Genomic DNA, 27873 nt, shown 5'->3' on the forward strand with positions numbered 1-27873 from the left:
GTGCCGGGGCGCGGCGCGCGCGCTGATTGGTCGGCGGGCCCGGGGGGCGGGGCGCGCCTGCGCAGTGCTCGCTCCGCGCCGCCCAGTCGCCGGTCTGCGGCCTCGGAGGGATCAGGCGGCTGCCGGCGCTGTGGCCGGCGAGCGGGCGGCCCTCGGGGCGACAGGCGGGGCGGCCGGTGCTCTCGGGAAGGCAGGGAGGAAGGCGCGCTTTGCAGGCCCCGGTGTCCCCGACCCGGAGCCTGCCGGCCGGCGAGCCCAAATCAAAAGAGCCGCCGCCGCTGCCCCGCCGCCACCGCGGCTGCCATGATGGATCGGAAGTGAGCCTCGGGCCAGGGCCAGGGCGCCGCGTTCGAGGCCCCGCTCGGGCGCCCCTGCCGGGGGAGCGCGGCGCGTGTCGGCGGACGGCGGACTCTCGCGGCCCTCGCCGCCCCAGGCCCTCAGCTCCGGCCGCTGCCTCCCAGACCCCGCGGCGGGGAGTGGCTCCCGGCCTCCGGCCCGGGCTGCGGGAAAGATGGCGGACCCGGCCGAGTGCAACATCAAAGTGATGTGCCGCTTCAGGCCTCTGAACGAGTCGGAGGTGAACCGCGGCGACAAGTACGTCGCCAAGTTTCAGGGAGAGGACACGGTCATGATCGCGGTGAGTGACCCCGGCCCCACCCACCACCCCACTTCTTCGGGCCGGCAGGGCGGGGACGTGGCGGGGTGCAGAACCCGAGGGAGCAGCGGCGTCCTCAGCCCTTCTCGGCTGGTTTTGCAGGCTCAGAGAACACAGGGAGGGAGGCTGCCCCGAGAACCCGGGGGCGTCGTCGCTCGGTCGCCCCATCCCGGCCTCGGCCTGGACACTCCCCACCTGGGGTGCTGGAGCCGTCCCGGGAGCAAGTTGAGGGCATATTTGCCTGTGTTGATGTGTGTATGCGGTTACTGTTGCTGGTGCTGTTAATGTTTTGGACTCCTCCCAAGTTTACCATTCATTAAGTATAAAGATTAATTCAGTTCAGCCAGAACAGTAAGCTTTGAGAACAGCTCTTCTGCACCACGAGAGAACTTAGTTTTGTAGAAACACTTATCTAGGTGTTGAACTATATTGTTTCCCTCAGGAAAGAGGAAACGCTAACAGACTACAAATATACCTGAACCTCAAGTGTCCACTCGCCCGCCTTTGAAAGATGACTGACATCAGCCGGGCGTGGTGGCGGCACACTCTTGTGATCCCAGCATTTGGGAGGCTGTGACAGGAGGATCGCAGGTTCACGGCTCTTTGCAACTCAGTGAGACCCTGCTTCAAAATAAATAAAAAATAGGGCTTGTAGATTGGAGGTAAAAACGCCCCTGGGTTCCAACCCTAGTACAAAAAAAAAAAAAAAAAGATTACTGACTTCATATTTTAACAGTTACAAATAGCAAATAGGGGACTGTGAAAAGAAATAACATTCTTCAAAATCAGAGTGATAGCTTTAGTTTAATTTTATGATAGAAACAGAATCAGACTGGGTCAGATAAGCGTCAGAAAGATCCAGAATCTCACATTTACTGGGTTTTATGGAGTAACAGCCTAGGAAAAAGTGTTAACACTGTAAATGCTAATAAAAACACTGAAAATACTAATAAAAACAAGCTTACTAAAAAGGTAAAAATTGATCATTATTAGGTTCCTACATACATACTTACGGTCTGCCTTGAAGAAAATTTATTTTGGTAATCCCAGGAATAGTGAACTTAGTTTGTTGTGTAAAGCATAACTGTAGAGTTGCCTGGAAATTATTAGGAAGTGAGAAAGTGAGGATTTTTGGAGATCTGAATCTAGCATTGAAAAGCTTCTGAAAATAGTGTTTTTGATTCAGAGAGATTAAGAATGAATGGTAAACCCAGGGTGGTGGCGTGGGTTTGTAATCCCAGTAGTTGGGTTTGCTGAGACAGGAGGATTGCAGGTTTGTGGCCAACCTCAGCTACTTAGTAAGGCCCTCTGCTACTTTGTGAGACCTTGTTTCAAAATAAAGAATAAAAAATAAAGCTGGGAATGTAGTCAGAGGTAGAATGCCTGTGGATTCCATCCCAGTAAGGAAGGGGGAGGATGTAAGATACTTCATACAGAAAGTGAACAGGGGCTAAATTAAATTTACCTTTCATGGTAATGCCGTGTGGCAGAACTTTTTGTCTGCCTTGTTATCAGGGCATACATCTAATATGTAAATTTTTCTCTAATTCTGTATTTTGTATTGTTTAGGTTATTTAATTTGGAAATAGGGTAGAGACTTCAGAGGAGGTGGGGCATCCATGACTGAAAGCCATGATGGTGAAAAGACAGAACTAATGTTCTTAAGGATTTTTTTAGAGGGCTTCCAGAGGTCAGGTATAGAAAATGAATGTGTTAGTTCCACATCCTCTTCGTAGGCTTTTGGCAGGAGAAATCATGAGGTCATTGACAGCTGCGAAGTACTGTGGTGTGAAGACGGTCAGGCCGGCTCCTTGTTAACAAATCCTCAAGGACTCTTGCTGTAAATGACATCATGGCAAGGCGGAGAAGTACGCTCCGCGAGCCTCTTCCTCTAGCACTCGCCTGGAATTGTGGACGCCTGCGACTCCTGGATTAGTTGTCCCACTCGAGGCTACCAGTTTTCTTAAGAGTTTTTGTGATTACTCAGCTTCAGCAGGGCATTATACAACAAAGTGATTTTTTTTTTCTACTTGTATTAAGATTGTCTTCTCCAGGTTTTTGTGCCATTAAGCAGATCTATAAATATCACTAAAATTTTTGTTGGAATGCTGAGATGTGGGATTCATAAAACTTATTAAGGTTAAGTTAGAAAATAAACTTTTAGACAGGAGGATCACGTATGTTTGAAGCCAGCCTCAGCAACTTAGTGAGATGTTGTTTCCAAATAAAATATAAAATAGGTCTGGGAGTTATAGTCCAGAGGTAGAAAGCCCCGGGTTCCATCCCCAGTACGCCCCCCCCCCCAAACAAACAAAAAAAAGAAACTTCTGGTTTGGCCCAAATATGACATGAAATATGAGGAAAAAAGCCAGGTATGGTGGCACACGCTTGTAATCCCAGCACTTGGGAGGCTGAGACAGGAGGATCCCAGGTTTGTGGCCAGCCTCAACTACTTAGTGAGACTCTCTACAACCTAGTGGGACCCTTTTTCAAAATTAAAGAAAAAATAGGGCTAGGGGTATAGCTCAGAGGTAGAATGCCCCTGGTTCTACCCCAAGTACTGCAAAAAAATACATATACATATACATATACATATATATGTAATATATGAGGAAAAGACCAAAGGACAATTACAGGAAATGTACATTTGTTCTAGGTTGTTTCCTTTGGGAGAAGTTACTAATAAGTTTTGTTTCAAAATTTCTTTGGTAATGCAAATAAATTTAAGCGATAATATTAGAAACAAACAGGTGATTAATTTCTGAATTCTTAATATACAGTTTGTTGAACTTTAACTCCCTGAGCCTTTTCATCTGGTCTTTTAAAGAGTTACAAGGAGCCTGTCATGATGGCACCTGCCTGTAATCCCAGGATTTGGGTTGAGACAGAGGGTCACAGGTTTGGGGCTGACCTCAGCAGTTTAGTGAGACTCTTAGCAGCTTAGAGCTTCTTTTTGTTGGCACTGGGGGTGGAGCCCAGGGGCGCTCTACCTCTGAGTTGCACCCCCAGGCCTGTTCTTTATTCTTTATTTTGAAACAGGTCTCACTGACTTGCAAAAGGTACTCTCATTGAGTAGCTGAAGCTGTCCTCGAACTGCGATCCTCCTGTCTCAGCCTCCCAAATGCTGGGATTACAAGCCTGTACCACCACGCCCAGCTTAGAGCTTATTTTAAGATTAAAAAGTAAGAAGGGCTGGTGTAGAATGTCCCTAGCTTCAAGCCACAGTACTACTACTACTAATAATAATAATAACAACAGCAATGAAAAATAAAATTTAACTGAGTTACATAGCCTTAAAAAGTGTGAGGGTCATGTTTGATTCATTACTCTAAGGAACTATTTGCATATGACAGGTACGGTAATTATACAGAGGTCTTGTATTTTGGTTCAATTTTTTTTTTTTTTTTTTTTTTTGTGGTACTGGGCTTCCTGGAAACCCGTATACCTCCGGGCTACACTCCCAGACCTATTTTATATTTTTTATTTGGACACAGGGTCTCTTAAGCCAGCGAGGCTGGCTTCGAACCTGCGCGATCCTCCTGTCTCCGCCTCCCAAGCGCGGGGATTACAAGCGTGCGCCACCACGCCCGGCTTGGTTCAATTCTTTAAGTGAATCATTGTCTTAAAAGGTTGTTTGGGAATTCATAAGGGAAGTTAGAAGAAGCAAATTTAGAAAATCTCTAGAAAATCATCTCTTGGTTTGTTTCTTTCATTTTGGTGATCCTAATTCAAAATAAGTAATTTAGGAGAGACACAGTGTAGCGTTTAAAACTAAACTATGTTACTTTTGTGGTATTGAGGATTGAACCCCAGGGCATTCTACCTCTGAGCTGTACCCCCTATTGTTTTGTTTGTTTGTTTGTTTGTTTGTTTTGGTGGTACTGGGGTTCCTGGAAACCCTTCTTCCTCTGGGCTACACTCCCAGACCTATTTTATACTTTTTATTTGGAAACAGGGTCTCCTAAGCCAGCGCGGCTGGCTCCGAACCTGCGCCATCCTCCTGTCTCCGCCTCCCATGCTCAGGGATTACCCACCACGCCCGGCTGCAGTTTTTATTTTGAAACAGGGTTTCACTACGCTGCAGAGGGCCTTGCTAAATTGCTTAGAGTGGCCGAAAACCTGTGGTCTTCCTGCGTCAGCCTCCAAGTATTGGGATTACAGGAGAAGGTCACCATGCCCAGTTTAAAACTAAATTGTTTTAAACATAGTTTAAGAATATTTTGTGCACAGTCCTTTCTTTCTTTCTTTCTTTCTTTCTTTCTTTCTTTCTTTCTTTCTTTCTTTCTTTCTTTCTTTCTTTCTTTCTTTCTTTGTGGGATTGAGCCCAGGGGCATTTTACCTCTGAGTTATACCTCAGCCCTATCTTATATTTATTTTAAAACAGAGTCTTGCTGCTTGCTGAGGCTGTCCTCAAACCTGTGATCCTCCTGTCTCAGCCTCCCAGGTATTGGGATTACAAGTTGTGCCACCATGCTCAGCTGCAGCCTTCTATTTAAATCAAAATTTAAAGTGGGTATTTTAGTTTGTGATGCTACTGAATTATTAGCATAATTAGTGCTCGTGGAGAAATAGTTTTTAGGGATTCTTGTTTTCTAAGTTCAGTTTTTAATACTACTTTGTCCAAATATTTTCCTGTTGGTCATGTGAGCATCTCCCATGGCAGGCAGACCATTTGGTCTCATTGTGTTTCTCAGCGGAACTGGGGGTGGACCCAGGGCACTCTACCTCTGAGCTGCACCGCCAGCCCTATGTTTCTTTTTCTTTCTTTTTCTTTTTCTTTTTCTTTTCTTTTCTTTTCTTTTTTTTGTTGTTGTTGGTACTGGGGGTGGAACCCAGGGGCATTCTACCTCCAAGCTACATCCCCAGCCCTATTTTTTAGTCTTTATTTTGAAACAGGGTCTCACTGAGTTGCAAAGGGCATCACTAAGTAATAGCTGAGGCTGGGCGCGAACCAGGATCCTGTTTCCACCTCCCAAATGCTGGGATTGCAAGGGTGCACCACCACGCCCGGCTGTATTTTTTCATTCTTTATATTGACACAGGGTTCACAGGGTTGCACAGGGCCTCAATGAGTAGCTGAGGTTGGCTTTGAACCTGTGATTCTCTTATCTCAACCTCCCAAGTACTGGGATTACAAGCATGTGCCACCATGCCTGGCTTGTGCAGGTTTTTTTGTTTGTTTTTGTTTGTTTGTTTGTTTGTTTGTGGTGGTATTGGGGGGTGGAACCCAGGGGCTTTCTGCCCCCAGGCTGCACTCCAGACCTATTTCATACTTTATTTGGAAGCAGGGTCTCACTAAGTTGCTGAGAGCCTCACTCAGTAGCTCAGGCTGGCTTCGAACCTGTGCGATCCCTCCTATTAGCCTTCCAAGCATGGGGATTACAAGTGTGCACCACCATGCCCGGCTTGTGCAGTTTTTAACATATATGTGATTTAAATGCTTGGTGAAGTGATATAAATGTCACATTGAATGAAATATTTTAAAATATTTTTTCTTTTGTACCAGGGGTTTAACCCATTTATTTTTGTGGTACTGGGGATGGAGCCCAGAGACATTCTACCTTAGCATGACACTCTAAGCCCAGTTTTATTTCTTATTTGGAAACAAGGTCTCCCTAGGTTGATGTGAGTCTCAGTACTTGCTGAGGCTGTCCTTTGACTTGCTGTCCTCCTGTCTCAGCCTCTCAAGTACTGGGATTACAGGTGTAGCTACCACACTGGCTGGCTGATTTGCTTTAAGTTAGAGAATTTGTTATCCACAAAACAGGAGGGCAAGAGAAACTGCTTACTGCATTCACATGAGCTCAATTAGAATGCAAAATTTACTTCTACACTTAATTATGCATAGCTGGCCATGAGGCATAGACTTGTAATCAGTACTTGGGAGGCTGAGACAGGAGGATTGAAGGTTTGTTTGTGGCCAGCCTCAGCTACTTAGTGAGGCCCTCTGCAACTTAGTGAGACCCTGTTTCAAAATAAATAATAGGGCTGGGGGTGCACGGTGGAAGTAGAAATGCCCCCCCTGGGTTCAGTAGCTAGTACTGCAAAAAAAAAAAAAAAAAAAAAAAAAACTTTGCTAATAGTTCTTTATAATGGTATACTATACAAACTGCTAGAACCAAAAAAAAGCTAGTTAATGGAAATTAGAAAAAAATTAAGCTGAAATTTAAGATCAGTGTTTTATTTTGCCCTGGTTTTCCTTTTCAAGTCAGTGTTGACTTGGTGTTGGAATGGTCTGGATTACCGTGAGTGAAACTTGAAAGAAAAGAGGGGGCCGCCCTCCTGCGCCTCACAACTATGGCTACCTGAGGGTCTAGTCTGATGCAGTCCCGTGCGATCCGGGCAGTCCCCACAGAAGTCCAGACAGACGCGTCTGGCCTTCAGAACCGGATCCTGTTTCATCTGACCTGCGCAGCCTCCAGCCGGCTCTCCTCCCCTGAGCCTGAGATGGTGGTTACAGTTCAGATAAGCCTGCACTGTCAGGGTGCGTGCATCCTGTGACTTAAGTTTATAAAATTGAGTGATTTACTAAAGGCCACATGGTATAGGTTTCAAGTCCAAGAACCAGGGCTTAAAAATACAGCTGTTCTGATATTTAATTTCTGCTTAATCTGAATGAAAGGTTGAAATGTGCCTTAAATATAGACCATTAGAAGTAATTTGTTAAGCTGGGCACTGCGGTGCGTTCCCATAATCCTAAAGTATGGGATGGTGAGACAGGAGGATCGCAAGTTGAAGGCCAGCCTGGGCAATTTAGTGACACTCCTATCTCAAGAGTAAGTAAGTAAATTAGCTAAAAGGTCCAGGAGTGTAGTTCAGTGGTAGAGTGCCCTGAGTTTAATCCCCAGTACCACACAAAAAATAATCATTTTTGTGCTCTGAGCCTTGGTTTTCATCCTAGGAAGCCAGGGTCAGATAGGAACAACTTTATGACTAGCTCGTTAATCAGATCGTTTGCCTTATTAAAATTATAACTTCATTTTGCAAACAAATAAGGCTGTCAAATTAATGCTAAACATTTAAATTTTATTATTATTATGATGATGATACTGGGGATTGAACCCAGGACCATTCTACGCCTGAGCTCTGTCCTCAGCCCTGTTTTGTTTGTTTGTTTGTTTAGTGGTACTGAGGGTGGAATCCACGGGCATTCTACCTCTGAACTATACCCCAGTTCTATTTTTTAGCCTATTTTATACTGTATTTGGAAACAGGGTCTCACTAAATTGCTGAGAACCTCAGTAAGTACCTGAGGCTGGCTTCGAACCTGTGCAGTCCTCCTGTCTCAGCCTCCCAAGCATTGGGATTACGGGTTTGTGCCACCACGCCCAGCCCTAGCCTTTATATTTTTTGAAACAGGGTCTCACTGAGTTCAAAAGGCCTTGCTAAGTAGCTGAGTCTGTCCATGAACCACGATATTGGGATTACAAGTGTGTGCCACCACGCCCCGCCCTGCCCCCTATTTTTTATTCTTTATTTTGAAACAGGGTCTCACTGAGTTGCAAAGGGCCTCACTAAGTAGCTGAGGCTGTCAGCAAAACAGGAGTGTCTGTTTCCCAAATGCTGGGATTACAAGTGTGCGCCACCACTTTAAAACAGTGTTGCTAAGTAGTTGAGGGCCTCACTAAGTTGCTGAAGTTGACCTCAAACCTGGGATCCCCCTATCTCAGCCTCCCAACTACTGGAATTACAGGCCTGTGCTGCCACGCCCAGTTGATGTGTTACCTTTTAATTATTGCCATTTATATTATCTTAGTAAGGTTGTACTGGTGGTTTTACATATTGCCATGAGGCAACTCTAGAGTAAACAGCTGCATAAAGTTGTTTTGAGGCATAGTTTAGGAGCATTACTTTAATTAATTAATTTATTTATTTTTTGCAGAACTAGGGATGGAACCCAGGGACATTCTACCTCTGAGCTACACCCCCAGCCCAATTTTTTAATCTTTATTTTGAAACAGGGTCTCACTGAGTTGCAAAGGGCCTCACTAAGTAGCTGTGGCTGTCTGCAAACCGAAATCTCCTGTCTCAGCCTCCCACATTATTTTTTACTGATGTAAAACTGAAGTTGGGCATGGTGATGCACACCTGTAATCCCAGTACTTGGGAGCCTGGGACAGGAGAATTGCCGGCTTGTGGACAGCCTCAGCAACTTAGTGAGACCCTGTTTCAAAATTAAAAGAAAAAGAAAAAAGAAAGAAATAGGGCTGGGGATGTAGTTCAGAGGGGATGTAGAATGCCCCGGGTTCAATCTCTAGTACTGACCTCACCCAATTTTTTTCCAGATCTGACAAAGTCTAGTGGTGTTATTTGTTCTTTCTGTTCTTTAGGTTTTTATTTTAATAAGTTTTATAATTTGTCTTATTTTGGAGGAACACTTTTATCTTTACACTTCAACCTGTTTTTCATTGATTGTTTCTCCTGAGCAAAATTAGAATTAGTCATTGTGTCATTTTTGGTTTCACATAGATTTTTACATACCTGTTATTAAATGATACTTGAGCTAGTTGCAGTCTCTACCAGATTGAGGCTGTCTCCATTCAATTTAATTGACATTACTTGGGGGCTGAGTGCATACATACTTGTGATCCCCGTACTCAGTTGAGACAGGGGAGGCAGGTTTGAGGCCAGTCTAGAAACTTAGCTCCTGCGTCAAAATCAAAAGCTGGGGTGTGGGTCAGTGGTCAGTCAGTCCTCAGTCCCCCTAAATAACTTGGTCACCTGTATTAGGTCCTAGTACATAGCTCCTAAGCTTACCTAGAGTAAGCTTACTCTTCACACTGTTGGATAAATGAAGAGGAAAAATTACCTTCTTTACATAGAAAAGCTGTTAGCATTGTTTATTTCTGAGTGGTCAATGTTAGTTTTATTGTGCTTGTATTTGTTTTTAGAATTATTCATGAATATGTCTTGTATAACCAGTAAAAAGTATTTTGTCTTTTTTAAAAAAATTAAGTGTCAGTGTTTCAGTGGCATCTTAGCAAAAGGATAATTTCGAGCTTGCCATAGCTAAAAAAGTTGGTGGCATATTTTAAATTGATGCCAAAGCAAGGTCATCTTAATAATATATCCATCGGGAATGCTTTTAGCTGCAGAGGGAAATAAACAATAGCTGCTTAAATAAATAGAGGTGATTTTGTCATGTGATAAAAAGCCTAGAAAGAGGCACCTAGGAGCCTGGCTTGGCTCTGTCATCCAGGCTGTTGACTTCTCATCCTTTACTTGTGTTTGCAAGATGGAGTCCTCGGCTCCATGCACTCTTTCCCAGGAGGAAGGAGAAAGAGTTGTTTCCATGGAAGTGATTCCTTTTATCAGGAGAACAGCACCCTTCTCAGAGACCACCCAGCACATGGTCACTTCCTGCTATGGTGGCCTGGGTCACTAGTTGCAGGAAGCCTGGACTAGCAGGCCTTCCGCTGGCTGTGGGAGGCGGCAAGGAGGAGAGAGTGGGGAATGAATGGGAGTGTGTTTTCTGCAGCCACGGCTGTATTGTATGTTAGGGCCCAGCTTCCTTCCCTTTAGATGAGAACTAGAGCGCAGGCAGACATGTGGAGATACCCAAGCCTTTCGTCTCCACACATTCACTCCCCCTCCACTGCTCTCACCATCATTTTTTTTTTTTTTTTTTTTTTTTTTTGGTGCTTGGGATTGAACCCAGAGGCTTTCTACCTCCAAGTTACACCCCCACCATGATTTTATTTCTTTATGTGAAAACAGGGTCTCACTAGGTTTCTGAGAGCTTGTTAGGTTGCCAAGGCTGGCTTTGAACCTGCGGTCCTCCTGTCTCACCCTCCCAAGTACTAGGATTACAGGTGTGCAGCACCATGCCTGGCTTCATTGATTCTTAAACATCCCCTTTCCATGCGTGTTTTCTTGTCATCTTTCTGCTTCCCCCACACTCGGTTCTCTGGCCACTTTGTGGTCTAACGACTGCCCCACTGTTACGTGAGCCCCCTAAAGCAGAGAGAATCTGTCTTGGTAATCATTTAAGCGTGGCATCTCACATTCCATAGGGATGTGTTAAATAGAAGAGTAATTGAAAGGCTATTGTAGTAAGCTGAGAGCTGCATGGGCAGTGGGAAGAAGGAAGCCTGAATTTTAGTGTAATTCTGCCACTAGCAAAGTCAGTGTAAGAGTGCTTGAATTTTAATCTAATTTTGTCATTCACAACTTTTGTGCCTTTCATAGTTCTAGTTTCCTTATCTGCTAAATGGTATTAGTACTGGAAATAGTCTTAATACTTGCCAGAGTGGCAGAGCCTGTAAAATGGTACGTGCTAGGTGTGCTTCTTTTTTTTTTTTTTCAATACTGGGGGTGGATTTTTTTTTTTTTTTTCAATACTGGGGTTGGAACCCAGGGGCATTCTACCTCTGAGATATACTCCCAGTCCTGCTTTTTATTCTTTATTTTGAAACAGGGTCTCACTAAGTGGCTGAGGACCTCACTAAGCAGTTGAGCTGTCCGTGAACCTACGATCCTCCTGTCGGCCTCCCAAGTACTGGGATTACAGGCATGCGCCACCCTGCCTGGCTTAGGTGTGCTATTTGGAAAGTCAAATATATGAGGTCATCTTTAAGGGTGCTCATCTTTACATCTGTGGTTGTTTTCCAGTCCAAGCCTTATGCATTCGATCGGGTGTTCCAGTCAAGCACGTCTCAAGAGCAAGTGTACAACGACTGTGCAAAGAAGATTGTTAAAGGTGAGTGTGTGGCTTGCACTCTCAGCTTCTGTCCTAGCAGCAAGTGAAATTTGGTTGTGATCTTTCCCACTTACTCAACGTTTGCTTTTCATTAGAATGCCCCTTCTAAGTTGATTTCAGAAGAAAGTATTCCAATAATAAAATGAAGCCAGGTATGGGGATGCATGCCTAATAATCCCAGTACTTGGGAAGCTGAGACAGGAGGATCGCAGGTTCAAGACCAGCCTTTGCAACTTAGGGAGACTTTCAGCAAACTAGTGAGAGCCTGTTCCAAAAAGTAAAAAGGAGCCAGGCATGGTGGCATGCTTGTAATCCCAGTACTCAGGCTGAGACAGGAGGATTGCACCTATTTAGTGAAGCCCTCCGCAACTTATTTAGACCCTGTTTTAAAATAAAGAATAAAGAGTAGGGCTGGGGATAGAGCTCAGAGGTAGAATGCCCCTTGGCTCCATCCCCAGTACCACAGAATCAAAATGAAGAATGAAATGACTAACTGCAGCTACTAAGTTACTGTTTCTATCACATGTTCCCAGAAGAGATTCCAAGGTAGCCCTTCTAGAAATAGGTCAGCATGGGAATGAAAACGCATGGCTAGACACATTTCTAGAAAGAGTAGAAAATGGCAGTTCATCTTGTTTCTGTCCCATTGTTCCTCCTTTCCAGCATACTTGTTGGCAGTCAGTAGAGTTTCTGGCTAGAAGCAGGCCTATTGATAGGAAGGAAAGTGGAGACATTCTTTGGTATTGGTTCCGCACACTGTGATAGGAGCCTCACTGAGGAAGGGCGGAGCATCTGGGGAGGCAGGACCGGACACAGCAGCCAGGCAGCGAGCCAGGCAGCTGCCAGTGAAGGCGGCTCCACCTGGGGCTCTGCCAGCAGGCACAAGGGGGGAAGGGGGAGTGCCGGGCCAGGAGCAGCTGGCAGGGGAGCGAATGTGGGGGCTCAGGCTGCGGGCAGCTGGGCATGTGGTGAGGCTGGCGGCTCATCTTGCTATGGAGGGCCAGCGTGGTTGGAGTGGGCATGAGAAGGACTAGAAGGTGGTTTGGGATTTTTGGTGAGTATTTAAAGTTGAGATTGTGGAGGAAGTGCAGTTAGTAGTGAAAAGGTTGGGATCTCAGCATGGATTTCACAAGATCACAGAGAGCATCAGGTTAGGGATCTGGGGGGCCAGGGTGCTGTCCCGATCTTCTTTCCAGCTGATCTTCTCTCCAGCTGCTGAGCCGGACTGGGGAGGGTGGAATCCCCATCACTGAGGGCGTGACTGGCAGCAAGGGGAGGGGTAGGTCAGCCACCGCAGAAGCATCAAACCCGCTTCCACACATATCTGGCCTACAATATAAGTGTGGCACCCTTTGACTGTGACATACCTTTGTGTCTAGTACAGCTAAAGATTACACTACCTTTTTTGTGTGTGTACTGGGAATGGAACCCAGGGGCATTATATACCTCTGAGCTACACCCCCAGCCCTATTTCTCAATCTTTTTTTTTTGAAACAGGGTGTTACTGAGTTGTGAAATTCCTCCTTAAGTAGCTGAGGCTGTCCTTGAACCCTGATCCTCCAATCTCCACCTCCCAATGCTGGGATTACAAGCATGCACCACTGCACAAGCCGGCTTACACTAGCTTTGTAACTAGCTTTTTTCTGAGCCTGTGAGGTGTGATGCCCTATGTTCTTCAGGTACCACCATAATTAAATAAATGATTGATGGATGGATGGACTCCTGTGCAATTTGTTTAATTAGCTAATTTATTTATTTGTGTGTGGGACGGGGGATTGAGCCCTGGAGCCTCTGAGCTACACCCCCAGCCCTTTCTGCAGTACTGGGGATAGAACCCAGGGTTGTTCTACCTCTGAGCTACACCCCCAGCCCTATTTTTTATTCTTTATTTTGAAACAGGGTGTCACTAAGTTGCCAAGGGCCTCACTAAGTAGCTGGGGCTGTCCATGAACCTTGCTCCTCCTGTCTCAGCCTCCCAAATGCAGAGATTAAAAGTGTGCACCATGCCCGGCTTCCCAGCCCTGTTTTGTTTTTATTTGGAAACAGAATCTGTGCTGATGAGAGTCTCACTGCTTGCTGAGGCTTGCCTCAAACCTGTGGTCCACATGTCTCAGCCTCCCAAGTACTGGGATGACAGTTGTCACCACCACGCCCGCTCTCATAGGCAACTTAAATGTACAGATTCTTTTCCACCGCATTGCAGCCATGTTTAACGCCCTTGCTTACTTGGCACTGGAGCGCAGGCCTTTCAATTACAGGTTCTGTTTCGTTCCTTTTAACTCATATTTTAGTTTTCTTTTCACAGTTGTCTTACTGGGAACCTACTAAGTTCACTGTGAGCATATTTTTTAAGTCTATAATGGTATCAAGGACATTAAAGTTTGAAAAGTATTATTCTAAATCATTTATAAAATGCTTAATGAATCATGGTTCTTAGCCCATTCTTAATAAAAACTGAATCGGCAGCCAGGTGTGGTAGCACACATTACTAATCCCAGTACTTGGGAAGCTGAGTCAGGAGGATTGCAGGTTCTCAGTCAGACAGCCTTAGCTATTTAGTGAGGCCCTCTGCAGCTTAGACCTTCCTGTTTCAAAATAAAGAATAAAAAATAAGATGTGCTGGGGGTATAGCTCAGAGGTAGAATGCCCTTGGGCTCCATCCCCAGTACCACACACAAAAAAAACAACAAAACACTGAATAGGCATGGTGGCACATACCTAGTATCTGGGAGGTTGAGACGGACTTGAGGCCAGCCTCAGTAACTTAGATCCTGTTTCAAAATAAAAATTAAAATACGTCTGGGGGCATAACTTAGAGGTAGAATGCCCCTGGGTAATACACACACACACCTCTGAATAATGTTGATTATCACTTAGATCATACTGGGTATTCATCCAGCTTGAGGGTCTCTTACTTATAAAACAGTTGTCTAGTTTTTTGTTAACATTCCACCAGAATATGATTAAAAAAACTTGGATCTTTATGAATTATAGTACATGACTGGTATTTCCCTGAAATGCCAGTTGAATGGCCCTAGTCAAATAGAAAATGAAGTTAGTTCAACCGTTTGTGTGTGTGTATGTGCGCGCGCGCGCATGTGTGTGTGTGTGTGTTAAGGAAATTTTGGTATATTTGTCTGTAGTTGGCATAATTCCCATTTCTCTCTTTTGAAAGTGAATGTAATAATTACAAGTTATTCATATACTGTTACCTTTCTTCTCATGGACTTTTGGGGGGGGGTGCTAGGGTTTGAACCAGGGACATTCTACCTCTGAGCTGCACTCCCGGCCCTATTTTTATTTTGAAACAGAGTCTTGCTGGGGTGCTGAGAGTCTGACTACTTGTTGAGGCAGTCCTCAAATCCGAATCCTCCTGTCACAGCTTCCCAAATACTGATTTACAGACATGTGCCACCACGCCCAGCTTTCTCTGACTTTGAAAACGTATCCACCTGGCTTGGGAGAGTCTTATCCCTGGAATGTAATTCTCTTTGTAACTGGGAAACTTGCACTCACTTAAAACTTTTTTCTGTCAACCTCTCCTCATAAGACCTTGCCGTTTACCTTGTGTTCTCTCTTGACAGTGTTTATTCTGTTCTAAGGATTATGTTTGTTGAAGATAGCAATAAAATAGGAATATACCTGTTCTTCTTATACTGGGGATTGAACCAGTGGTGTTTACCTCCAACCTACCTACACCTCCTGCCCCTTTTATATTTTTTTGAGGTACTGGGAATTGAACCCAGAGGCAGTCTGCCTCCAAGCTACCTCCCAGCCCTATATTATTTTTATTTGGAAACAAGTTCTTGGTTGATGAGAGTCCCACTACTTGCTGAGGCTACCCTCAAACCTGTGATCCTCCTGTCTCAGCCTACAGGTACTGGGCGTGCCTGGCTAGGGATGCCCTTGTGTCGATATTGTTGTGGGAGATGTTGGGGGGGGAGGGAGTGTGTGTGGAAAAGTAACCCCACCACCACCACCACACAGACAGACAAACAGAAGAACCATGGATTCTTGTCCTAAGCTAAGAATAAGTATTCATCGCTTGGACAGCTGCTGAAGATTTAAAGAAGTTTATTAAAAAGATAGAAATATAGAGATAGTTACAGCCCTGTGCCGCAGAGGGGCACAGGGGGGCAATTCGAATGAAAATGCCAAAGAACTCCAGTTTACTAAGTTTTTATCCTGTCTAAGTCCAGCAGGTCCCTCTGATTTTTGGAGATCATGTTACCCCTTATCTCCAACCCTGGCTCTGCTTCTGTTATCTCTCCAGCCGAATTTATGGCCTAAAGGGGGAGACATCTCTGTCTCCAAACACAGGCCCAGATTTATGGCCTGAGGGGGAGGCACCTCTGTCTCCAGACACAGGCTTTTACCTTTCGTCTTCTCCCCCAAAATGTGTTAAATTGTTCTTAGGAATGCAAGGACATGTTAGCTAACCCTGGCTTTCTTAGTAAAGAAGATATATTTCAAGATTGGACATTTTTCCCAGTATTGACACATTAATACATTTTAAACCCTCTTCCCAATACCAGTACAGATATCAGTTAGCATTTTAGCATCTCTCCCAAGCCATGTGATTATATTTATTTACTGCTCTCTTTCCCAAAAAATATGTTTTAAAAAGCTGTATTTAGGGCATTAGCTTATTTTGTTTTCCTTTTTTAAAATTTGCTCTTTCTCATATTATTCTAGTGATTTTTATCTTTTTTACACACTTAGTTATCGAGACTTTTAACAATGAGCTCTTACACACCATTCTCAGAGCTCTAAAATCTTTTTCCTGATGTCTATGGTGCATGTGCCTATCTCGCTCTTCTTTTTATTAGTTTGCAGTTCTAAGGTGGCATAATTTGTTTCCTGAACCTTGCCTGCTTTTCTCAGAATGTCAGCCCCTCTCTCACCAGTCCTTCCCACGGTACTGTTAACGGTTGCAGGTGGGCTCGGGTAAACTGTTCCCTCCCTTTGCTTTGCTATTAAGAGCATGGACTTTGGACTTGGGCAGACTTCGCTGGAGTCTGGGTTTTGTCACTTTCTGGCTTTGAGACTTTTGATAAGCTACTGTGGGGAGGGTGGTTTGGGGGGTTGAACCCAAGGGCATTCTGCCTCTGAGATACACTAGCCCTATTTTATTTTATTTTACTTTATTTTGTTTGTTTGTTGTGGTACTAGGGATTGAACCCTAAGACATTCTATCTCTGAGCTATACTTCAGCCCTATTTTATTTTTATTTTTTATTTTGAAACAGGGTCTCATTAAGTTGCAGAGGGCCTCATGAGGTTGCTGTGGCTGGCCTTGAACCTCCTGTCTCAGCCTCCCACGTACTGGGATTACAAGCATGTGCCACCATGCCTGGCCCATTTTTTATTTTGAAATAGTACCTCACAAATTTTCTGCTCACTGGCCTTTACCTGCGATCCTGCTGTCTTAGGCTCTCAAGCACTGGGGTCATAGGTGTGCACCACTCTGCCTGGCTTCAGAGTCTTTCCACTCTACAAATTTACACAGTGTTAGGTTTCTGACACCATCCCTCTCCTTTTATACGCCAGCGCTGTCATGACCCTTCTTGCCCAGTTGCTCTTCGCTTCTTGGAGGAGCCTGTGGAGTAGCTAGTAGCACTGGTCCTGGACGAGGCGCGGGGTCACAGGGCTCCCAGTGATCGTGGTTTAGGGGGAGGGTATGGAGGTAGGCGGTCAGTGCCTCCAGAAGTAGGACAGGGACTCGGTCAAATGCGTGGCATCTGGGACCATCACTGGTAAAGAGATTGGGTAGAAGGCTGTGGCCAGAAACTGTTGGCGTGCAGCTCAGCACGGTGACAGTCCAGCCGCATTTCTTCTGAGATGATTCAGAGGCGGGCCCCCCCCCGGAATGTCGTGACTCCACCCGACGCAGGGACGGGAGCTGTGCAGGTGCCTGGGCTCCCAGGTTCCCCCCGGTGTGCAGCCTGACACTCTGTGAAAGAATGCTCTTCTAACCTGGACGCAGGCACGGGAGCTGTGCAGGTGCCTGGGCTCCCAGGTTCCCTCCCGGTGTGCAGCCTGACACTCTGTGGATGCTCTTCTAACCTTTCTGGTTTTGTAGATTCGTCAGAGAATTGTTCCTTTTGAACAATTTTTTACATACTTGTATTCTTTTGTCTTTGTGGTACTAGCAATTGAACCCAGGGGCATCCTACCTCTGAGCTACAGCTTCAGCCTTTTTTATTTTTTATACAAAAATAGAAGCTGGGTATGGTGGCACACGCTTATAATCCCAACACTTGGGAGGCTGAGACAGGAGGATCGTGGGTTCAGGCCCAGCCTCATCTACTACTTAGTGAGGTCCTTTGCAACTCAGTGAGAACCTGTGTCAGAATTAAAATAATAAATAAAAATAGGGCTGGGGGTGTAACTCAAAGGTAGAACACCCCTGGGTTCCATTTCCAGTACTGCAGAAAAAAATAAAAAGTTAGTTTGTTTGTTTGTTTATTTATTTATTTATTGGTGGTACTGGGGTTTCTGGAAACCCTTCTACCTCTGGGCTACACTCCCAGACCTATTTTATAATTTTTTATTTGGAAACAGGGTTTCGCTTCGAACCTGCGCGATCCTTCTGTCTCCGCCTCCCAAGCATGAGGAGTGCGTCACCACACCTGCCCGGCTCTAAAAAGTCTATTTAAAGAGAGGGAGGCTTTAGAAAGATGCTGTGTGTTTGTGATGGTAATAGTCACTCAACAATGACTTGAATTCCTTCTGAATGCTAGGCACTGTGCTGCTCCTGGCCTCGAGGAACTTGTCCAGGGAGAAATAGATCACTCATTAGTTCCGAGTATAGTGGTTCAATGCTGGTACCTTAAGAACATGTAGGATGAGACTTTGCATTTGCTTATTTGGCTTTGGCTAGATGAGGAAGTAAAGCCTGTAGACTTGAGGATGCACAAGGCAGGAAGCATGCCTGTGCCTTCAGGCAGTGGCCCCTGCACTCCAGGCACGCCCACCGAGGAGCGCAAGGTGCGGACTGGTTGGGCCATATGGAATTGTTAGCGTTCACCATCTCACCAACCCAAAGAGTAGGGCGAGGCGCCACTCACGACTGAGCTGGAGAAGTAACAAGGGCAGCTCAAAAGGTGCCTCGCTTTGTTCACCCTCAACCTCAGCTACTTAGTGAGGCCTTCTACAGCTTAGTGAGACCCTGTTTCAAAATAAAAAATTGGGCTGGGGGTGTAGCTCAGAGGTAGAATGCCCCTGGGTTCCATCCCTAGTACAGCCAAAAAAAAAAAAAAAAAAAAGCCTCATTTTATCTCATTACAGATTTTGCTCTGGGATTTTCAAAAGATACAAATTTAAGATAATTGCTTTTTATTATATGTAAATTTTAGCTTTGAGGAAAAATGTAAAATTTAAGTGGAAGTATACTGAAGTGTACTGATGCCTGTAATTTACTTTGGAATACATTTTTTTAAAGAGCCAGGTTTGTTGACCCACTCTAATCCCAGTATTTGGGAGGCTGAGAAAGGAGAATTATAGATGTGAGGCCAGCTTCATCAACTTTGAGAGACCTTGTTTCCAGATGAAGTGTATCTCAGAGGTAGAATTGCGCGTTTCAACCCCTAGCACCACAAAATAATGCTAAGATAGAGGAAGCCTGGTGTAGTGGTACATGCCTGTAATCCCAGTATCTGGGTTTAGACAGGATTGGAGTTTGAGATCAGCCTCAGCAATTTAGTGAGACATTGTTGTCAAAATACAAAGGTGGGAGCTAGCTGGGCGTAGTGGCCCATGCTTATAATCCCAGCATTTGGGAAGCTGAGACAGGATCACGGTTCACAGACCGCCTGAGCTACTTAGTGAGGCCCTCTGCAACTCAGACCCTGTTTCAAAATAAAGAATAAAAAACACAATAGGTCTGGGGGTGAAGCTCGGAGGTAGAATGCCCCTAGGTTAATAACTCAGAAAAAGAGAGATGGATAAATACATGATTAATACAGATAGTTCAGTTATAAACAGTGGTGGGATCTTGGTGGTTATGGAAATGTTCATTGTAAAATGTATTCAACTTTTCTGCACATTTTAATTTTTTTGTAATGTTTGGAGTAAAATCACTATGGGAAGCAAAGTCAGGAATACATTGGGAATTAGAAAAAAGTGTTTCCAGTTAGCTCTCATATCCAATAGTTCCACATTCATGTATTCCACCAACTTCAGATAAAAAATATTCAACACAAGCAGAGCCGGGATCATAGTGGTTAGTCAGTAAATATTTAGTGGTGAGTAGTCTACAGTCTCTAGTCAGTGAAGCTGTGCTTGAACTCTCAAATCTGCACATGCTTGCATTCATTGTCTTAGAAGTCCTGGAATACTGTATAGTTTCATGTACATATACATACTGAGTAACACATATGTACTTCATTCCTGTCATGGTCTTACTATGAAAGCGCCTTTTAGCTAGGTGTGATGGTGCACCTGTATCCCTATACTTGGGAGGCTGAGAAGAGGGACTTAGATTCTTGACTAGTCAGCATCTTAGTGAAATTCTCAACAACCTAGGGAGACATTGTTTCAAAACAGACAAAAAATTTTAAAAGGTCTAGGGGTGTTGCTAGGAGGTGGAATGCCCCTCCGTACAATTCTAGTACCACACACACACACACACAAAAAAAATCAGTACCTTTTAATGATGTAATGAAAAAAATTTATGGTTAGCTTTTATGTGATTAAACTGTCTTACCTAGGGAGTGTGGCGTTGACGTACAGTGGTTATACATGTGGTTGGAACGGGGGAAGTGGGCTTTTCCCAGAATATTTCTTCAGAATTGCTGACAAAGGTGTTGAATCCAATCCGTGGTAAATGTGATCAGGAAATGATTTTGCTTTCCTTCTTAACATCTTCTCAGGGATTCAACCTATGAGCTCCAAATTTTCACTTCTATTAATGTTTCAACAGAATCGACACAGATACATTAAAATAGGTTAGAAATCAGAATCTGGAACTTACATACCCTTTACTATTATTAAGAGTGAAAATACAGATTGTCTTATAATGGGAAGTTGAGACAATATAGTATAAGCCAACCTACAAATAGGACATTAGTTAATTTGATATCTTTTCATACACAATGTATAAAGAAGTGTTTTTAAGCCAGGCATGATGACACAAGTTTGTAATCCCAGAACTTGGGAGGCTGAGACAGGAGGATTGCAGATTTGCAGACAGTCTCAGCGACTTAGTGAGACTCTGTTCCAAAATAAAGAGTAAAATAGGACTGGAGTGTAGCTCAGTGGTAGAATGCCCCTGGGTTCAACTCCCAGTACCAAAATAAAAAAGAAGTGGGTTTCATGCCCTGTTCAATTAATTTTGGTGTGAAGGAACTGCAGACAAAGGGCCGCGTCATATTTTGATGACATAGTGGGTTTGCGCAACGTGGCCTGCTTTGACATGGCTCCTGTCCTTGCCATCTGGAAAGTGGCTCTGCGTGTCCACCGTGAGGCCGTCCTGGACCGTAGGAGGTGCGGGAGTATTACTACACTTCCGCCCTCCCCGCGGCTTCTCAGAGCATCATTTAGGTATGCTGCGCAGGTGTGTCTCTTGAAGTCCAACAGATTGACGAGGTCTTTGTTCACGAGTTTATGAATAGCCCATGCATCGGCGACTCATGCATCAGTTTCTCTAGTGAGCAGAGACAACGCCCTTTGCTTTCCCACTGTGTTGGGATCCCTGCAGCCCGCGCTGGAGGGAGGCATGCCCACTGCTGCCTCCTCCAGGGGCTGGCACCGTTACCATGCTTCACTTCTACAGTGACTTGTGTCTCCTAAACATTTTATAATGAGAATACATTATTACGAAAATAAGTGTGAAACACCGAAGTTCAGAAACACGGGTCGTACCTACCTTGTCGACGAATAGCCACAAGCAGCAGCGCTCGGTTTTGCCAGGTGGCATGACGGCTGTCCTGTTGTCCATTTACCAGGCTAATGTTTCAAACCTTCATCATCGGCAGGATAGAATAGTCCTTGAAATAAAATGACAGCCCATTCAAGAAAATACTTTCAGGAGTGCGCTTATATTACATATCAGTAATATTTGGTCCAGTTGAACATTAGCAAAGGTAAAACTTTTATAGTAGTTTACACTATTTTCAAATGCTCTACTCAGTCACCTATTACTTTTCTCAAAAGAAAAAGGGTGTTTATTTCAAAGTTACCTTAAGTATGTTGCTTGATTTAAGTTCTATATTTAGGTCGATGGGACATGTCTGTAGGAAATCTGTTATCTAGTTAGATGTACCAAATGTTGGGATTTTTTTTTGTGTGTGTGCGTTACCTGGGGGTTAAACCCAGGGGCATTCTACCACTGAGCTATACCCCCAGTCCTGTTTTATTTTTCATTTTGAAATGTTCTCACTAACTTGTGCAGGGCCTCATTATGTTGTTGAAGCTGTCCTCAAAACCGTGCTCCTCCTTTCTCAGCCTCCCAAGGACTGGGATTAGACATGTGCGTACCATGCCCAGCCCTCTTTTAAATATTAACAGTAAGGATTGGCTTTTGTGCTGCTGCACTTTCCCGTTACTGTCTGTCGCTTCCAGCAGAGGCTTTTCTTTGGCTTCCTCCAAAAGAGAAGATACTTCCTGATGCCTTTCTTGTCACCAAAAACAAAAATACAAAATTCCTGGAAACCAGAAATCAAAAGGTCACCTTTTTGTTCATTAACATACCTCCTTTCATCCCCCTTTGACCTAAGAGAGGAATGGACGTACACGTTAATGGCAGATCTTGTATATGCCAAGAGCTAGAAAAAGATATTTTTTGTAATTTCCTAAATATTCCTCTGTGTGTGTGTGGGGGGGGGGTACTAGGGTGTGTGTGTGTGTGTGTGTGTGTGTGTGTGTGTGTGTGTGTGTTACTAGGGATGGAATCCAGGGGCATTCTATCTCTGAGCTACACCCCGAACCTTATTTTTTTATTTTTTATTTTGAAACAGGGTCTCAGTAAGTCGCAGAAGGCCTCACTAAGTAGCTGAGGCTGTCCACAAACTGCGATCCTCCTGTCTCAGCCTCCCGAATGCTGGGATTACGAGTATGCGCCACCGCGCTCAGCTCCTAAGAACATTCTGGTAGTTGAATAGTCGATTTTGATGTAGCTCTGAGTATGTTGTGCTTTGTGGTTGGGATACAGAGGAAAGTATGGATTTATAACTATCAATCTTGTTTCTAAAAACAAGTTTATATCAGTCAGGTGTGGTGGTGCACAACTGTAATCCCAGGACCTGGGAGGTTAAGACAGGAGGATTGCAGGTTTGAGGCCAGCCTCTGAAATGGGACCCTCCTATTTCAAAATAAAAAGGGTTGAGCATATAGGGCAAAGGTACAACTGCCCTGGATTCAATGTTCAGCGCTCCCTATGCACACGCACACACTGATTCACGTCTTTATGTAAATAGGCAGAAGATATTTTTCTTTTAGGTCACAAAGATTTTAAATACAAATGTAACAACCTTTGAGATGTGCATTGAAGATTGGCTATAAACAAAGAAATTAACTTTTGTTGATTAATTGGCCACAGAAAGTCATCTAGGCCCATTTTTTTTTCTTCAGCGTCTTTATAAATTGTGTGTGTGTGTGTTACTGTGGATGGAACCCAGGGACATTCTACCTCTGGGTTACACCTCCAGACCTATTTTATTTTACTTTTTATTTGGGAACAGTGTCACGAAGTTGCTGAGAGCCTCTGTAGGATACAGAGGCTGGCTTTGAACTTTCAGTCTTCCTGTCTCCGCCTTCCAATTACTGGGATTGTAAGAATGCACCATGCCTGGCTTTTATAAATCCTTTTTGTGATAAACTTTGACTTGGGATGGATTCTTTCACATTAATGTAAAGAAAATCTAAATCTTTTTTATCATTCTTCCCACGAGCAATATATGCAGAATTGAATATGTATAAATTAGGAACAGGTGTGTTCTGAGAGAATTTTTTTAAAGTGATATAAATGTGACATTTTCCTAGAACAATCGTAAGTAATTAGCTGTGAATCTTAAAAATGTTACCGAAGTATAAAATTTCTCATTTTCTCCTAGATGTACTTGAGGGCTACAATGGAACAATATTTGCATACGGACAAACATCCTCCGGGAAGACACACACAATGGAGGTATGAGGTTGCCGAGGAGACGGGGTCAGGTGCTTGTGGGGCTGTTTGGGCTTGAATCTCTTTGTTCTTCGTTGCTCTTCCTCGTAGAAACAACATACAAGTGCCATCGTTGTTGGGATTTGATTAGTTCCTGAGTTTGACTAGTAAGGACTAATCTTTCGGAGATTATATATAGTTTTGTTGTATTAGTCAGTGTAACTACAAAATAATGAACATTTTGGAATTCAGCAGGAAGCCCTATTACATGGAAAAGTTTGGATTTGTATGTGTTGACTATATTCAGAGAGGTTTCTTTTCAGCCACTCCTTGGACCCTCTCAAAATTTCTGTTGTACTTCCCTGATAAGAATGTCTCCACAATTATCATTGTGCCTATTAATAATAGATGTGGCCTCTTCTAACTTTGCTTTCAGAAAACAGCCTGTGAACCTCTGCTACTGATAGGGGGCAGTGCCTTAGCTAGGCGTGGTGGTGCACGCTTAAATCCTAGTATTTGGGAGGCTGAGGCAGGAGGATCACAGGCTCCCGGCCAGCCTCAGCTACTTAGGCCCTCTGCGATTTAGTGAAACCCTATTTCAAAATAAAGAATAAAAAATAGAGCTGGGTGTGTAACTCAAAGGTAGAATGACCCTGGGTCCAATCCCTAATACTGCAGAAATGGATGGATGGATGGATGGATGGATGGATGGATGGATGGATGGATGGAAGAGTATAAATGCTCTTTTTCCTGAGGTAATAGCGAATAAGGATATTCCTAGCATCGACATGATTTTGATATGAAGCAGAAGGAACAACGTGGAGGTAAATGGAAAGAAACTAAGCAAGATCTTCCCAAAAATGCTCATCTCCTGATGAACTTAGATCTCATGACAAGGGGCTGAGATGGTCGGTATGCAGCGTTGTGTGTGATGTGTGATAGATGGAATATTTTCCCTTTTAATTCATATTTTACGGTTTGTTTTAAGAAGTCTGGTTTGTTTTCTGTGTAGGGTAAACTTCATGATCCAGAAGGCATGGGAATTATTCCAAGAATAGTGCAAGATATTTTTAATTATATTTACTCTATGGATGAAAATTTGGAATTTCATATTAAGGTAAATTTTGGGGAGAAAATTGTATTTTACACCTAAAATTGTTCTCAAAATACATTAAATATTAGCTTCTTGAAGGAATTTAAGAAGTTATTTTTATGGACAAATGTAGTTGATGATCATTGAAGTAATGACCTTGGCCCTTATTTGTCTCCTAAAGGGCTCTAAGTAAGTTGGCTAACTCTCCTTATCTTCACCTTTCTTCTGTATATGAGTTGGTTTTACTAGAGAATTCAAAGTTTCTTACTACTCTACTGAGTCTAACTTATTTTAGGTGACAGTATGTAATGGATATTGCTTTTAATGTGTTAAGCAATACACAATTTGTTTCTCTGTTAGAATGTAGATTATGGCTGATTTATCTCTAACTGTTCTGCTAGTCTAGATAGTGCCAGGTACTTAGACATCATTAAATATTTAACAAGTAAGTGAATAAACTGGTTTTAATGGTTTGATCTTTTTTTCCTTTAGGTTTCATATTTTGAAATATATTTGGATAAGATAAGGGACCTATTAGATGGTAAGTCAAAATCTTGTTCTGTGGTCAGTTTGATTTATTTATTTATATATTTATTTATTTTGGGGGTACTGGGGTAGAACCCAGGGGCTTTTCAATCTCCAGGCTATACTCCCAGAACTTTTTTATACTTTATTTGGAAACAGTCTGACTAAGAAGCTGAGTCTGGCTTCGAACCTGTGCGATCCTCCTGTCTCAGCCTCCCAAGTGCTGGAATTACAAGCATGTGCCACCACGCCCGGCTCCTTTTTTTTTTTTTTTTTTTTTTTTTTTAAGATTTAAAGAAGTTTATTAAAAAGATAGAAATATAGAAGACAGTTAAAGCCCCATGCCATTCAGAAGTGGCGGGGGTGGGGGGTTGAATGAATTCACTTGCCCGGCCCTTTGACCAGTTTTAAATGGCACCTGTTTGCAGGGAATGGTGGCTTGAGCTTGTAATCCCAGTATTTGAGAAGCTAGATAGGAGGATCCAACTTCATGGCCCCCCTCAACAATTTAGTGAGGCCCTCTACAACTTAGTGAGATTATGTTTTAAAATAAAAAATAAAATAGGGGGCCGGGCGTGGTGGCACACGCTTGTAATCCCCGCTCTTGGGAGGCAGAGACAGGAGGATCGTGCAGGTTCGAAGCCAGCCACGCACGCTGGCTTAGGAGACCCTGTTTCCAAATAAAGTGTAAAAAATAGGTCTGGGAGTGTAGCCCGGAGGTAGAAGGGCTTCCAGGAACCCCAGTACCACCAAAAAAGATAAAAATAAATAAATAAATAAATAAATAAATGAATAAATAAATAAATAAATAAATAATAGGGCTGCGAATATAGTCAGAGGTCAAATGTTCCTGGGTTTAGTCCTCACAAGCACAGACACACAGAAAAATGCACCTATTAGTTTTTATTGTTTAGTACTAGGAATTGAACCCAAGAACATTCTGCCTCTAAGACACATCCTAAGATATATATATGTATATTTGTTGTTGTTGTTGTTGCTTGTTTTGTTTAAAACAGGGTCTTACTGCCGGGCGTGGTGGCGCATGCTTATAATCCCAGCATTCGGGAGGCTGAGATCAGAGGATCGCAGTTTGCAGACGGCCTCAGCTACTTAGTGAGGCCCTCCGCAACTTAGTGAGACCCTGTTTCAAAAATAAAGAATAAAAAATAGGTCAGAGGTTGTAGCTCGGAGGTCAGATGCCCCTGGGTTCCATCCCCAGGCCCACAAAAAAAAAAAAAAACAGGGTCTTAGCAGGTGTGGTGGCACATGCTTATAATCTCAGCATTTGGAAGACTGAGATGGGAGGATCTGGATTTGCTGACAGCCTCAGCTACTTAGTGAGGCATTTTGCAACTCACTAACACCGTTTCAAATTAAAGAATAAAAACAAGGGCTGGAAGTATAGCTCGGAGGTAGAATGTCCCTGGGTTCCATCTCCAGTACCGCAAGAAAACCAAAAAAATAAAATAAAACACAGTCTTGCTAAGGTGCTGAGGCTAGTCTTGAATTGGCAATCTTCTTATCTCAGCCTCACAAGTATTTGGGTTACAGGTGTGCACCTCTGTGCCCTGCTTTTTTTAGTAGTAGATGTGAGATCATTTCTTAGTAACTTATATATGAAAATTAAGTTATAAGAAATGGACAGGGTCAGTGAGACCCTGTTTCAAAATAAAGAATTAAAATATAGGGCTGGGGGTGTAGTGTAGTTTGGAGGTAGAATGCCCCTGGGTTCCAACCCTAGTACCACAAAAAAAAATGGACATTAAAAGTTTTTCTTCTTAAGGTTTTAGTTGAATACCTTTTTTTTTTTTTTTTTTTTTTTTTTTTTGGTACTGGGATTCCTGGAAACCCTTCTACCTCTGGGCTACACTCCCAGACCCATTTTTATTTGGAAACAGGGTCTCTTAAGCCAGCATGGCTGGCTTCGAACCCGCGTGATCCTACTGTCTCCGCCTCCCAAGCGCGGGGATTACAAGCATGCGCCACCACGCCCAGCCCTAGTTGAATACCTTTTTGAAGTATAAAATGACTTAAGCTCAACATGACAGTGCACACCTACTGTAATCCCAGTACTTGGGAGTACTAACAGGATTCACAATTGACAGGAGAACTGTGAATTGGAAGCCAGCCTCAGCAATTTAGCAAGACTGCGTTTCCAAACAAAAAATAAAATAGGGCTGGAGGTGTAGCTTGGAGGTAGAATATCCCTGGATTCCATCCCTAGCACCACAAAAAGAGGGCGGCAGGAGGGCGGGCTAGTGCGTTAGAAGGGAGTTCGCTTTCATCTCCTAGGAGCTGCCACTTCGCTTTGAATCCTTATGCAAACAATTGAACTGCCCAGGCTTAGTGTTCCTGCTTATAAAATGTGAGTGGTAAAGTTGGAGTGGATCTAAAATGCTGGATTGCTACATTTGCTTCTTTTTAAATCTACTGTTTCTGCAAAGTCTTGCTTTAATAGCAGTTTTTTTATATTTTTAAAGTTTGTCTTCTTAGGCTACTTGATAAAGCCAGTCAACTATATTAATAGTATTACAGTTTAGGATAATGTTGCTAATATTATTATTTTTTTATGTTTCAGTTTCAAAGACCAACCTTTCTGTTCATGAAGACAAAAATCGAGTTCCCTATGTGAAGGTACTTACAAAATATTAGAGAATGGTTATTTAGAAAAACTCAGCTGGTCGCGATGGCACACACTTAATAATCCCAGTGCTTGTGAGGCTAAGGCAGGACGATCACAGGTTCAAGGACAGCCTCAGCAAGTAGTGAGGCTTACCAACTAGTGAGCCCCTGTTTCAA

The 27873-nt window shown here is 43.6% G+C and overlaps 1 protein-coding gene across 1 annotated transcript in view; it reads left to right on the forward strand.

Annotated features, from left to right (window-relative positions):
* Positions 1-511: 511 nt before the first annotated feature.
* The window catches only part of KIF5B (kinesin family member 5B), a gene marked incomplete at both ends in the record, with an annotated part of 52305 nt that continues 24943 nt past the window's right edge, over positions 512-27873 (forward strand). The window contains 6 exons of the mRNA XM_080717191.1: positions 512-637; positions 11267-11354; positions 23407-23480; positions 24469-24573; positions 25042-25090; positions 27653-27708. Coding sequence (XP_080573317.1) covers positions 512-637; positions 11267-11354; positions 23407-23480; positions 24469-24573; positions 25042-25090; positions 27653-27708 — 498 coding nt within the window. The remainder of the gene's footprint in view (positions 638-11266; positions 11355-23406; positions 23481-24468; positions 24574-25041; positions 25091-27652; positions 27709-27873) is intronic.

This window comes from Muscardinus avellanarius (genome assembly GCF_963383645.1).
Source record: "Muscardinus avellanarius genome assembly, chromosome: 20".
Classification (NCBI taxonomy): Eukaryota; Metazoa; Chordata; class Mammalia; order Rodentia; family Gliridae; genus Muscardinus; species Muscardinus avellanarius.